General features: G+C 34.0%; 1 protein-coding gene and 1 long non-coding RNA gene across 2 annotated transcripts; both read left to right on the top strand.

Moving 5' to 3' along the window:
• Positions 1-4,262: 4,262 nt before the first annotated feature.
• LOC143256993 (TNF receptor-associated factor 5-like) lies at positions 4,263-7,267 on the top strand. Its single transcript, XM_076515021.1, has 4 exons — positions 4,263-4,405; positions 4,873-4,975; positions 5,561-5,791; positions 6,567-7,267. Exons 1-4 carry the CDS (start codon positions 4,344-4,346, stop codon positions 6,789-6,791), a joined length of 621 nt encoding a protein of 206 aa, XP_076371136.1. The 5' UTR covers positions 4,263-4,343; the 3' UTR covers positions 6,792-7,267.
• Positions 7,268-8,521: 1,254 nt separating this feature from the next.
• On the top strand, positions 8,522-10,410 carry LOC143256994 (uncharacterized). Its single transcript, XR_013031653.1, has 2 exons — positions 8,522-8,831; positions 8,989-10,410. It is a non-coding gene; the product is annotated as an uncharacterized LOC143256994 (long non-coding RNA).
• The last annotated feature ends 4,220 nt before the right edge of the window (positions 10,411-14,630 follow it).

Here is a 14,630-nt window from a genome sequence, read left to right as displayed (position 1 = left end):
AGAATTACTTGAATAATAATTATAACAATTTTGATTACCATACAATAAGGATAGGTAAAATCAAAGTCCAGTATCAAGTTTATTATATTATAATTTTGTCTCCTAATTTCTAACTCGTAGTCCACTTGTCAAATTAATTATAATATCAAAGTTTTATCTGCTAAATTACAGTCCACTTATCAAGTTATTAAAGAATTAAAGTTTTACCTCATAAATAAAAGTCTATTAATGAAGTTTATTATAATATAATATACTCTTCAAAAAAAGAAACGCAAAAGGGATATTTTTTTATTTTAAAGAGAAATATATGTAATAACGTTACAAGCTCAGAGTATGTGATGTTACACGTAATAAGGCACTGATTGTCAGACCAAAATGACAATAAAAGTTGTGCACTTTGAAAACGGAGGAAAACATCGGATCTTTCGCCAAAACGCATTCGTGTCCAATAAATTTGTTTGAGAGATCTGCATGTTCTGAAAGTGCAACATGTGCAAAATCCCTATAAAAGTGACGGGTTCTCGGTTTCCATAGCTCATTGTTAAGCCACCGACACGCAATACAGTTACTCCAAGACTGACTGAAGCACAACGCAACAACGCCATTGGTCGCTTGTAAACAGGAAAATCTCGATCAGATGTTGCCAGAGCTGTGAATGTCCACTCAAGCACCATCACAAAGCTATGGAATCGTCACCAACAACATTGATCAACTCGTGACCGTCCACGATCTAGCAGACCTTGTGTGACCACGCCCGCACAAGATCGCTACATCCGGTTACGTCACCTTCAGGATAGGACCACCACTGCAACGTCTACTGCCTCAACCATACCAGGGCTGCGTAGGATTTCCGATCAGACTGTACGCAACTGTCAACGAGATGCAGGAATCCGACCTCGATGTCCAGTCAGAGGCGTCATCCTCATCCAGCAACATCGTCAAGCACTGCTGCAGTGGACTCGGGCACATCGGGTATGGCCTCATCGACGATGGAGGCATGTTTGGTTCAGCGATGAATCTCGTTTTATGTTTCGTAGGCAGGATGAAAAGACACGTGTTTACCGTCGCCGAGGTGAACGTTTTGCAGCAAACTGTGTGCAGGAAGTTGACAGATTTGGTGGTGGCAGCGTCATGATGGGGGCTGCCATCGCCTACAATGCCAGAACAGACCTTTTGCACATTCGAGGGAATCTTACGGCTCAACGAACGTCGACGAGATTCTTAGGCCCCATGTGCAACCCATCATGGTGAACGTCAACGACGTTTTTCAACATGACAACGCCCGCCCTCACACAGCCCGACTCACCACTGTCTTCTTGAGACACCACAACATCAACGTTCTTCCCTGGCCCTCCAGATAACCAGATTTAAACCCCATCGAACATCTTTGGGACGAGTTGGACCGACGTTTGCGACGGCGACAACCTCAATCGCAGACTCTACCTCAGCTTGCAGCACCTTTGCAGGCTGAGTGGACAGCCATTCCACAGGATGTGATTCGTCACCTCATCGCTTCCATGGGCAGGAGATGCCAAGCAGTTATTGATGCTCACGGGGGGCATACTCGTTATTGACGTTGAGTGACGTTAAACTTCACCTAGTGAGCGTGGACTTCGCCTTTGCAGACTTTGGATGTTCAGCAGTGAATGTGCAAAGTTTCACACATGTCATACAGAACTACCCGGAATAAACTTGTTAACAAGTTGTCTCAAAATTTGCCTTTTGCGTTTCTTTTTTTGAAGTGTATATATATATTAAATACAATTTCATTTCCTACAGAAAACAAACTGCTAAACATACACTACATGGCCAAAAGTATGTGGACACCCTTTCTAAGTAGTGGATTCAACTATTTCATCCACACCCATTGCTAACAGGTGCATAAAATCAAGCATACAGCCATGCCATTTCCACAGACAAACATTTTCAGTGCAATGGGTAGTAGTGAAGAGCTCAGTGACTTCCAACGTGGCACTGTCATAAAATGTCAACGTTCCAACAAGTCAGTTCGTCAAATTTCTGCCCTGTTAGAGCTGCCCTGGTCAACTGTGAAATGGAAACGTCTAGAAGCAACAACAATTTAGTCACGAAGCAATAGGCCACACAAGCTCACAGAACGGAACCACCGAATGCTGAAGCGCGTAGCGCGTAAAAGTCGTCTGTCCACAATTGCAACACTCACTACCGAGTTCCAAACTGCCTGTAGAAGCAACGTCACCACAAAAACTGTTCGTTAGGATCTCCATGAAATGGGTTTCCATGGCTGAGCAGCCGCACACAAGGATTAGATTACTATGTGCAATACCAAGCATCGGCTGGAGTTGTGTAAAGCACACTGCCATTGGACTCTGGAGTAGTGGAAACGCGTTCTTTGGAATGATGAATCACGCTTCACTATCTGGCAATCTGACGGACGAATCTGGGTTTGGCAGATGTGAGGAGAACGTTAATTGCTTGAATGCATAGTGCCAACTGTATAATTTTATGAAGGAGGAATAATGGTCTTGGGCTGTTTTTCATGACTTGGGTTAGACTCTTTAGTTCCATTGAAGGAAAAATTTAATGTGACAGCATGCAACGACATTCTAAGGAATTTTGTGCTTCCAGCTTTGTAGCAACAGTTTGAGGACGGCCCTTTTTAGTTTCAGCAAGACAATGCCCCCGTGCACAAAGCAAGGTTTGTAAATACATGGTTTGGTATGGAAGAACTTGACTGGCCTGCACAGATCCCTGACCTCAACCCCATCGAACACCTTTTGGATGAATTGTAACGCCGACTGCGAACCAGGCCTTCTCGCCCAACATCAGTGTCCGACCTCACTGATGCTCTTCTGGCCGAATAGGAGCCATGTTCCGAAATCTAGTGAAAAGCCTTCCCAGAAGAGTGGAGACTGTTGTAGCAGCAAAGCGGGAACGAACTCCATGTTACTGCCCATTGTTTGGGAATGAGATGTTCAACAAGCACATATGGGTGTGATGGTCGGGTGTCGACATACTTTTGGCCATGTAGTGTACTTATCATACTATTCGCCCGTTATGCCACATATTCTGTAATGAACTAGCATTCAAATGATAAGAAACAAATGTTGACACATACAAACCATATAAACTGAAGGAAGTAAAAGTGACATTTGTTTTATTTCTTCCCAAAGTAAAATGTATAGAATGTACAGAATGGTCAATTCCATTAAGAATACACTCACAAATTCAGAAAAGACTCACCAACAATATTTTAATGAATGTTAAATTCCATAAACAACCCACCTTATTTTAAAATCGAAAACGACGATATACTTGTTTCATTTCGTTACAGATCGTCCGATGGGACAGCAGTATGTTTAGTAATTAGAACTTTAAATCCGAGGTTTAATTCTCTACTGTGGTCATAGCAAATAGCTTATTGTGGCTTTCCTCTAAGTCAGTCAACTAGCTGATCACACATTCTCGTCAATTATAGCGAGACATTTTTGTTAAGATTATTTTCATATGCTAGTTTTGTTACTTTTCACTCAGGTTATCCCTAAATGTAGAATAAATTAAGTTTCGTTACTTTTTAAACATAAGATTGACCTATTTCAGGCAGAACAACGTGTTTATAGAATTAACTATAATTCTTTCTGGATACCACCATTCGATATAAATATTGTAGTCGATCATTCTAAACTTATTTTTAAAACCAAGAGTTTCTATTTTATGTTTTAAAGTTTCCGTGCCAGGTGAATTGGACAAGGACAAAACAGGTTCGTTAATTCAAAACATATTGTCTATTGTCTCCAAAGCACTTTGAGCTTTTATAAAGTTCATCGAAATTTGGTCTTGTCAAAAACATACATGAATTAAGGTGTCTATTGTACACTTAATCTCACTTCTTTTCTGCTTATCAGCGATTTCTGTTGAGTGTTGACTGCGTTTTATATATTTTCACAATGATAACACTTTGAACTTCGTGCCTAACGTAATATTAAATACTTTATTTTGTTACCTTATGTTTCAATTTAAATATTTGGCTTTCAGAAGTTATGGCTGTACAACTATGATGAATTACTGCTTCTCTACACACCGCAGTGCTTTATGTCTAATTGCTACTATCCTGTCCTCTAGTGAGCCATGCAGTAAATAAGAACAATATTTAATTGATATGTTTTCATTTATCGATTTTTTTATTTATCATTTGGATTACGTATTACTTCAAAGAGATTAGAAAACACTGGTTATAACGTTAGTCAACATTTTCAATAACGTTATGACGACATAAGAAATTCAGATACTTCTTATCTGAAGAGTATAAAAGAAGCGAAAAAGTGAGATCATAATTAAAAAGAAAGTTACTACTGGAGAGGAACATGATTTCGATAAAAATGTTAGCTTCAATAGTGTGGCTTTTGGCTCTCACCCCCTTATTCCTGTAAGAGTAACATTTCAGTTTGTTTTATGTTAACAATATTATTATTATTGCTTTGTTAGATATTCTGTATATTGTTTATATAACTACGTATATTTTATGTATTCTCTTAATTGTTTCTTGAATTACACATATATCATACATTCTGTACATCATTTCCATACCTACATATAATTTTGTATTCTGTACATTACTTTTGTGACTAGGATTACACAATTTTAAAGAAAGCTAAAATTACAGTAAAAATTAATATCATACCTCTGATAGACAATATTTTATTGAAAATAATTTATAATGTCAAACGAAACGTGGTAGCAGATGTGAACAAACGTCTTCGTTTACATTAGACAGCACGTGTAGGCGTATATGTTTTAGAAGGTTAACTTGCTATGCACTAGATTAAGACTGTGATGTGATCAACGTTAAAAAATATTTTGAATTATTTATCTAACGAAGCTATGTTTTTACAGTGGATTACCAACAATAGAAAGGCAAGGAGGACCAAATAATGTAGAATTTAAAGTCCAGGAAAGCAATGCTTTACCACTTCTTTCTGGAAACATTAATCTACAGGTAGTGTCTAAACGATCAAACAGAAAAAGACGAAAAGAGATCAAACAATACAATTTATTTAAGTATGATGAGACAAACTCTTCTCTTAATACACTTATTTGAATAAGAAATAGTAACTAACAACCAGAACAACGAAAACTTGAACATAGTCACAACCTTTCTAAATACAAGTTTAAAAAATTTAAAAATGTTGGTAAATCTTCTTTATTTTACAGATTTTTAAATGAGATTTTTATCGTATGTGACCTTTTAAGTTGATGTTATTTACAAGTCAGTAACATGAATGAAACAAGAGTGGATAAAAAATATGTAAATATCACAAAAAGGTAGGCGAATTAAAATTTTAATGTAAATTCGTTAGAATAAATGGCAACAGTCTTATATGGACATTATTATTTAATCTAAACTTCCGAAAATAATTTTTAAGTGTAAGTGTTTAAAGGTTAAGTAACTAATATTTTTACTCAACAATTTAAATGAATGTTATTTTCATTCTAGTTAATTCCATTAGTTTGTTTGAAATATTTCCACTAAACAATTTAAAGAAATGTTGTTTTCACTATAATTTACATTTCTTTTTGTTAGAAATCTGACTTATACCAGAGCGCAACAGTTTGGACAATACGAAATTATTGGAGTGTGAAAGCTAACTACGAATTAATTAGAGGTGAAGAATTTTACGAAAGCACGTATGGTTACAGAATATCACTGGTTTTGTTTTTAAAGAGTTTCCAAGATAGAAACTATTTGGGTATATTCATGTTATTACAACCAGGAGAATACGATAGTGATTTGTCTTGGCCCTTCAGCAAAAAGGTTAGTATAACTACATAACATGTCTTTAGGTTATTAGGTTTAATAAAACAGGAAGTATCAATGTATATAATTTTTATTTTTGCTGTTTTCACTTAAATCAATAACTGATTATAGATAAAAAGTGACTCAATGTATAAAAACACATCTTTATCTTATTCTACGTGTGAAATGATGTTGCACGTGTAGAACTAAGAAGTACCACCAGAATATGATATTATTACTGTTCGTTTGTATGTGAAAGTGACGTCACATTTTCGTGTGAAAATACGAATATTTTCTACGACTGTTATGTGAACCTTTAAAGTTATTTCACTGTTGTTTTTGGTCACTTTTGAGATAAATAACATTTACTTTACAGAATTATGATACTAAATACAACAAGATCAGTATTTAGGCTTAACCTATCATGTTCGCAGTGGCTCAGCAGCAATACAACGCTAAAATCAGGGTTCGATTCCCCTCGGTGGGCTGAGCAGATAGCCTGATGTGGCTTTGCTATAAGAAACACACACACACACTCAGCAGCAAATCTTATGACTCATAATGTTAAAAACGGGATACGTACCTGTTGTGAGCACATCACATGCAGCCCATTGTGTTATAACTTCTTAGCAACAAACAAACGATCCTTATCATATAGTAGGAAATAACATTAATACAATTAATGAACATACACATACCTTTGTGTGTATTAACTTGAATTAGCTTAAAGTACATACATAGTGTGAAGAGAGCATAAACTGTTTGATTTAAATATTTATCTATTCTTATGCAGGTTACGTTCAGCGTGCTGGATCAGACAGGTAACAATAATCACTGGTCATTAACCTTCGATGCCAAAGAAATTTATGATAAATGTCCAGATTGCTTTAATCGTCATTTTGAGAAGAATAATAAAGGATGGGGTTTCCCGACTCTGATCAGCCACGCTGATCTTGAAAGTACATATAACCCATACTTACGTAACGACACGATCCAACTAGCGGTGAGCATTCAGTAGTGGTCATCAGACAAATATTTTTCTTAATGTCAAGCTTTGCTGTTTAGTATAAAGTAGAGTTCATCAGTTTTACAGCGTTTAAGTCTATAGACTTCAAACTCTAAAACATGAGGTTCGTTGCCAAGTAATGGATGCAACAAATTGTACAACGTGGCTTTGCTCTAAAGCAAATGTAGTGATAAAATATTAATGTTCACATTAATAATAATTATTAATAAATAATAATAATTGATTATTTCAACAACAAACTCTCTACGATAAAAGCTGCTAAAGGTTATGATTCATACTACAGAAAGGATTTTGATGGATATTTTAAAGTTTGTAACCGCTTTTTTTACCTTTTTGTATTTTTAGCTTTAACAAAATAACTTGTATTAAATACAGTGAAATATACTAGTTCATATATAAATGTTTCAGTATACAAGGAGAAATAGGTTTATTGTGTACTTTTAACATTAAAATTATTTTCAAAATTGGAGAAGACTCATGACTCTTGCAGAAGTCAATGTTAATTAGAAAAAACATGATAGTGTCTTCTGTGGATTGAAAATAACCAATCAAATACTACAATACTACAAAATACGATTGTGCTGGCTGTTAAAGGAATAATGGTCCAAATATATACATAAATATTGCTGCAATAACTCTGTTATGGAAACTGAAACATAAACGTTCTCACGTCAACTGTGCGTTGTGCTAAAAATATGTCTTCTCTATGATTTTGTAAATTTGAAATTGTTAAACTTTGATCAGTTAGGCCAATATTTAAAGAATGATTATCTCAAATACAAGAAATATATAGTATGATGGAATCAACAAAAATAAAAGAAACATAAAGTTACAGTTTTAAGAAAAACATCTATAGCTACTAAAGTCATGCGGGTCAAATAGTAATAACTACAAGTCATGCGATCAAACAGCCATAATTACAAGTCATACGGTTCAAATAGCCATAACTACAATGCATGCAGGTCAAACAACCATAACTACAAGTCATGAGAGTAAAAAAAACTATAACTACAAGAAATGCGGGTCAAACACCCATAACTACAAATCATGTGTCAAAGAGCTATGGCTAAAAGTCATGTCTTATTTCAGTAAATTACTTTGAATGAGATTCAGAAAATATTAAATATTTTTCTTTTTAAATTGAAACAGAAAAGGCGCCAGTTTTCAGGAATAAAGGACAATTTAGGTTTCGATGAGAATGTGGACAATTAGTCATAGCTTCTAAATTTATGCCCTAACAGCCCTAACTGAAAGCCAGACGAGTCAAACAACCATTATCACAAGTCATTAGGATCAGACAGTCATAACTACTAGATCATATTGAAGATTAGTAAAGAAAATTTGGATGTATTTTAACAAATCATATTAAATGAATTTCAGAAAATAAGAAATACTTTTCTTTATAAATTAAAACCAAAATCGTGCAAATAAAAAAACAAAGAATAATTTGGAATTAAATGCCTGTATGGACTTAGGATTATTAACGACAGGACAAGAATGAGAAAGTAGAAACTTTCATCGTCAAAGTATTTTTCCAAACTTTTATATACTATTAACAGTGCGAATTGTAATAATACACTTTAGAATTTGTTTGTTGTTGTGCACAAAGCTATACATAAGGTTATCTGTGTTTTACCCATCGCGCATATCGAAACAGGGTTTCTAGTAGTATACGTCCGCAGAAACAAAACTGTGCCACTGGGGGTGTTAGTGAAGAGAAAGATAAATTAGTTGTATTGTTTCAGTTCGTTTTGCAACAGATTAGTACACTTAGTAGCTAGTGTAATATCCAAATATCCCGCAGGAGATAGCAGTCACATGCTATTTAAATTATGATGAACTATTTCTTAACGTATATGAAAGATAACTTTCATATTCACTGTGAGCTCCAACATGAAATTTCGGATCTGACAAAATCTATTCATCCCAACATCATGACAGACTGAAACACAACAAAATCTTTGTCATTGGTAAATGTGCCAACAGAAATGGAAACAGAAAACGGAGCAGAAACACAGATAAATCTGACTGGTAATAGATTCAATAAATAGTGAATTGTACATGAAGTAAAAACTAGAATTTTTGGAGTTAATATCCGAAATTAATTAAATATTTGTAAAAAAATTAAAAGGTAAGGTTTATATATCATCTAATTAAAGTGGGCTATTTTACCTCTTTCCTTATTTAGAAACACATCTATCAAAAGAAACATCGTTGGATAAGTTTTGAAGTTTCATGGTGACATTTAAGCGTTTGTGACTCTATTGAAAATGAATAATATTAGATAAATTTCAAAGTTTCATGTTGACACATGCGTTTTTGACTCAATTTGATATCTAAGTTCTAGCTATGAGTTTGTGTTTACAAAACGTCGAAACCAGTCATCAGTTATAGAGATGGAAAACTCAGGGAATTTTGCAAATGTCAGAATTCATGTCAACAATTTGAAAGAAATTTATGAAGAATTACTAAATATTATGAAGTACGTCAGCTGAGGTCAAACTTATTACACAGTTTAAGTTATTTTCTTCATAGATTTTGTTTAAATTATGTATCAGGCAACAGAAACCGTATTTCAGTAAGGTTAAATATTTGTTTATATTGATATTTGAGTGTTTATTTAAAATTTGAAAAAAGAGAGAAATGTTTCGTTTAGCTATATATTTTAGTTATAGACATATATATACACATTAGCAAAGAAAATAGCAAGACATAGATTGTTAGAATATACTACACATAAAAGAGGGTGAGGTAAAACGGTCCCTCTTCGATTATATAGTCACCTCTCTCTGTATATTGTCAGTTTATACGTATTGCCTTACAGGTTGAATTATACATAAGTATTGTTCATATGATCAGGTACATAAATACATAGGCAGAAGGGCACAATTTCAAGTTTGCGATTTTGAACGATTTTATGTAAAGTAACCACTTTGAACTTTGCATCATTGCAAAGCAGATTTTTCAGGACATTTAAATTTACTGTTTCAAACAATTATTAAATATACAAAACTAATATGACGTAAAATAAATAAACTTTAAATTTTGGTTTTCGATAACGTGCAATTGTTTTAAGATGAGTAGTTTACGATGAGGGGGGACTGTTTTAATCCAGCATGTAACCATGCAAAGTTTTCATTTGTGTTTAATATCTGTTTACTTTTATAACGCTGTCCGATCGAGAAAATTTAAGCGATGATTTAAATTACTTAAACGCAGTTGCTAAAAGCAATATTTATTTTAAATTGCAATTATTTTGAGTTAGATGTTTTTTTCATTTTACCTCACCTTTGGTGAGTGCTCTAATTGACCTTGTAGATAAAATGACCCCAACGACAAAAATAATTTAATATTTTCGATTTTTAAAAAGGCTTATGCTCAATATTTTCTAAATAGAAATTACATTCTATTAGTAATAGCCTCAATTTAAGTTGTTTTTTTTCATGCCTTCGTTTTAATTAGCAAATTCTATGTTCATAAACAAGGTGATTGTCTTCCCCAACTTCCCTTACATACAGTTATTTTAAGTTATATGTTTCGTATTTATTGCTTTCTCGTGTACTACTTCGCTGAAACGGGTGTTATGCTCATTAAACAAATAAATAACCTTGTTTTTTGTCACTTTTCTAACGATTTTCGTTTTCAACCAATGCCTCGTACATGGCTGATACTTTGGATTTTTATAGGTCATGACCACATCTGCAACGGTTTTATTATGTTTATGAGATATCATTGAGATAAGCGAAATATTTTTATTTAAACTTTTTACTTAAGCGAACAGTACCTAATCCTAATTTCAACTATTATTAATGTTTTCCTTTGGAATGAAAAAATGAAAGTATAGAAAAGAATTTCCGAATTTAGTTATCTCCTAGTCCTGAAAATACGTTTCTGTTTCGAGTAGCCAGTACTACTCATGTTTCTAAATCATAGTAATATGTTTTAAAGAAACAAGTGAGTGGGAAGTATAAGCTGTGGTACAACGACAATAGTAGTTTAAAGTAGGCTTAGGTATCTTCGTAGAAACTATCAAGGTTGTCTTGCTTTCTTATCTGGATCTAGTGAAAAGTTTGCGATTAATAAAGAACTGAAAATATTACCTAAATTTTTTTCTCTCAAAAGTAATGAAAAGACACTTTTCAAAACACGTGATTACTTTGCTGATTATACTATTTACTAATTTTATACGCGAAGATGTCAAGATCCTCATCGGTTTTCGGTCTCGACGTTTGGGTTATCAAGTACAGTTCTGACCTCTTTCCCCTTTTTTGTATAATTATTTATTAATGTTCATGTTATTTCACTTGTAAAAATACTGTATTTTACACGAGGACTAGAGTTTGTATTTCTTTGAAATACTTCATCCAACTACTTTCATAGGGCCATGTCCATGTGTGATAAACTATTAACATTTGTACGTTGACACTTCACTGATGAGATAATCGTACACTCTCGCTAAGAGCCAGTTGTTAATCGCTAACTTTTCACTAGATTAGCTTGCAAGAAGTTTATTTACATAAATACCCTTTAATACACCCTTTAATAGTATATGTAGCTATTTAATGGGGAGAGGCACTTAGGTAATATTCCATCAAGTATAATGTATCTACGTACTCCACTTAGTAAGTTGTTCTTATACAGACTTTTTTTGGAAGTACTTCATTGTCTTATGCTGGAGTGTATTAGCTTTGTAATCCATGCTTGAATAAGTACCTGTTGTTATTGTGCTTATTTGTATACGGTTTGTTTTATAGCTTATGTATTCTGAAGACGGCTGGTAGGGGTATTAAAACAAAGTTAAACTCCAAATGACCTTGAAATAAAAAATGTATTCTCAAGACAGCTGGTACGGGGAATTGAAACTTTCAATTCTATATATTCAGTCTTCCAGAAAGTTAATAACCAGCGAATAAGAGCACGCAGGAGTTCTATTTCAGACATGCGGAATCTGAGACAGTTAATCCTCACAGGGTCGAATATATTCTCAGTATGAAGGAAGCAAGCTGCAGTTTTTTTTTCAAAACTATCAATAAATGTTTCTGTTAATCTCACTGGGTAATCGACTTGTCTAAATTTTCAGGAACCATTTCAGATTTCTGGTAATTTTTTTTTGTAATTTCTATATAAATAGTTATTCTATAACTATAATTGTATAGTTATTATGTATGCATTCTAGGTTTTTCCTACATAGGCCAGGCTGATTGACTGGTAACTATTTTGTTTATTCACTGGTTTTCCTTCCTTATCGAACATTTGTATTAGTTTTTTTTTCTAAAAAACTTGAACATATCCTATTTTTTAAGTGATAAATTAAATAATGCTGTTAAAAGTTTAAAGAATAACTAAGTGTCTTTTTTTTTCAGAAATTTAGCTTGGATTTTGTCATTCCCTTGTGTTTTTCTTTGTTTTCTAATGGATTGTAACACTTGACGTGCGTGCAGATTTTATTCTTTTCACTGTAGGTGTGAATCTTTGATGAAACTGATTGGGATTTATGAAGTGTTGGTTTCGTGTGTTTTTGATACATACTTTTTAATCTGGTTACATCAATGTCTGAGTCATTTGGTCATGAAGATATTTTGAAAATGTATTTTAAGCATTTCTGGTTTTCCCTTGTTTATTTGAACTATATTTGAGCTTAAAACTAGGATTGGATATTGTGAGTTGTTATTCTAAGTATTTGAGGTGATTCCACTGTTGTTTGTAGTCTGTTAAGTTAATTACAGAACTCATTCCAACTATCCTGTTTCAGTCTTTTAGCTTTGTTTCATACGGTACTTATATAGGTTTTGATTAATGGATTTTTGTAGCTACGCATACTCTGCGTAACTATCTTCGTTCTTTCCTATAATTAATCAATTATGTGTGTGGTTTCCGTCGTTGTCGAAGGTTGTTTAGAGTTTATTTAGGTATTGACTTGTTTGCTGCTTGTATGAGGCAATCAGTTATTGTTACAGTTTCCATACTGCTTTGAAAACACCCTCAGGTAATTAATTGTTTGAAACGGCTCAGAGAAAAGCTACTAAATTGGTGCCTGGGGTGGAGAGGTTGTCATATGAGAAGAGGCTGAATCTCTCAAATTCTTTTCTCTTGAAAAAGAAAAGGTAAGAGGAATCTGATTAAGGTGTTTATGTTTGTAAAGGAATTTATAGTATTGACGCATCATCTTAGTTTCATACATAACAGTGAGAATAGTAGGTCTAGGGGACACAAGTATAAATTTTGACAGTGTATGAGTCATCTTCATCTCAATTTCAATTTTCTAACAAAGTGGTTGGCTTTGTAATGGGTTATCTTCGAATGTTGTGGAGACAAAAATTCAAAGTGAGTTTAAGAAAAGGCTTTATAAGTATATGAAGCACATGGGCTGGCTTTAAGATATTTCTAAAATTATTTTAATTGAGTTTTGAGGATGAAACAGACGAGATTGACCAATAATTCCCATGTTGTCCCAGAACGTATTGTTATACGTATATATGTATAATTTATTGATTTATACACCATAAGCAGAGAAGAATATTATGTTTATTGTAGCGTACTTTAGACTAATTGGTCATAGCTGAAGATAATTTGTCTTAGCGAAAATATTCAAATGCATTTTAAACTGCATTTATTACATCTATGCACATTTTATTAGTAAAGAGAATAAGCTTTGAATAGAATTGGTTACATGAACATCTTACATATATTTTTAAAAATTAGCTTTGCAATAGGAACGACATCAATTGTTCATACGACCTAGGGGGCATAACATTAAAAGCTGGAGGTAGTAATTCCAATAATAAATAAACTTTAATTACCTTTTAATGATACGATTCTCTTGTTGAAATTTCGCGCAATGCTACCTGAGGGCTATCTGCGTTAACCGTCTCTAATTTAGCAGTGATTTACTGGATGAAAAGAAGTTAGTCAACATCACCCACTTCCAGCTAGCTCTTAAATTATTCTTTTACAAATGAAAAGTGGGCCGTCATATTATTACAGTTCCACAGTCGAAATGGTGAGCCTGTCTGTTGATGGCATTCGAATTTATGACCCGCAGATTGCAAGTTGAAATAATTAGAGAAGCTGAAGAAACTAGGAAAACCCAAGCTATTCCAAAATTGAATTTCGGAAAACTTGTTTGTTTGTTCGTTTTAGAATTTCGCGCAAAGCTACACGATGGCTACCTGCGCTAGCCGTTCCTAATTTAGCAGTTTAAGACTAGAGGGAAGGCAGCTAGTCATCACCATCCACCGCCAACTCTTGGGCTACTCTTTTACTAATGAATAGTGAGATTGACCGTCACATTAACTCCCCAACGGCTGAAAGAGCGAGCATGTTTAGTGTGACCGGGATTCGAGCCCGCGACCCTCAAATTACGAGTCGAACGCCTTAACCCATGCCGGGCCTTCGGAAAACATTCTGGTTTCTGTAATTCCGACATCTCTATTGGAGAAAGAGATCGTGTTGGAGGTATTGATTTACAGCGCCACCTGGTTTATTTATTAAAAATAATCAAATTTTTTATCCCGAGCGACTTCGGTTTGAGGTCTTTTTTGTTAATGATTTCTTTTTGCACACAACTAATGCTAGACAGTAAAGCTCGCATTTGAAATTAAACGGGAACAAATCCAGATGCTAGTCTCTGTCCTATAAAATGATTGGTTAGTTTGAATTTTTGTTAAATAAATTCTAAAATGTACAGACAGCAGCTGTTCCTGTATATAGAATATACAGTGGTTATGCGTGTTGAATGTTATTAATGATAAAATGCTAATAATGTAAAGTATATATGAAGTTTAATGACCAGAGATGCTATTCTATTCAACGAACACTTTTTTAATATAA

Source organism: Tachypleus tridentatus, chromosome 7 (assembly GCF_004210375.1).
Source record: "Tachypleus tridentatus isolate NWPU-2018 chromosome 7, ASM421037v1, whole genome shotgun sequence".
In the NCBI taxonomy this organism is placed as follows: domain Eukaryota; kingdom Metazoa; phylum Arthropoda; class Merostomata; order Xiphosura; family Limulidae; genus Tachypleus; species Tachypleus tridentatus.
The sequence above is the reverse complement of the archived record's forward strand: the minus strand, read 5'-3'. Positions and strand labels throughout refer to the sequence as shown.

Excerpts from the sequence above, each read along its gene's own strand:
- LOC143256993 (XM_076515021.1), top strand. The coding sequence starts at position 4,344 with ATGATTTCGATAAAAATGTTAGCTTCAATAGTGTGGCTTTTGGCTCTC. Across the intron at positions 4,406-4,872 it reads GCTCTCACCCCCTTATTCCT|TGGATTACCAACAATAGAAA; the intron begins GTAAGAGTAACA and ends ATGTTTTTACAG. Across the intron at positions 5,792-6,566 it reads CTTGGCCCTTCAGCAAAAAG|GTTACGTTCAGCGTGCTGGA; the intron begins GTTAGTATAACT and ends ATTCTTATGCAG.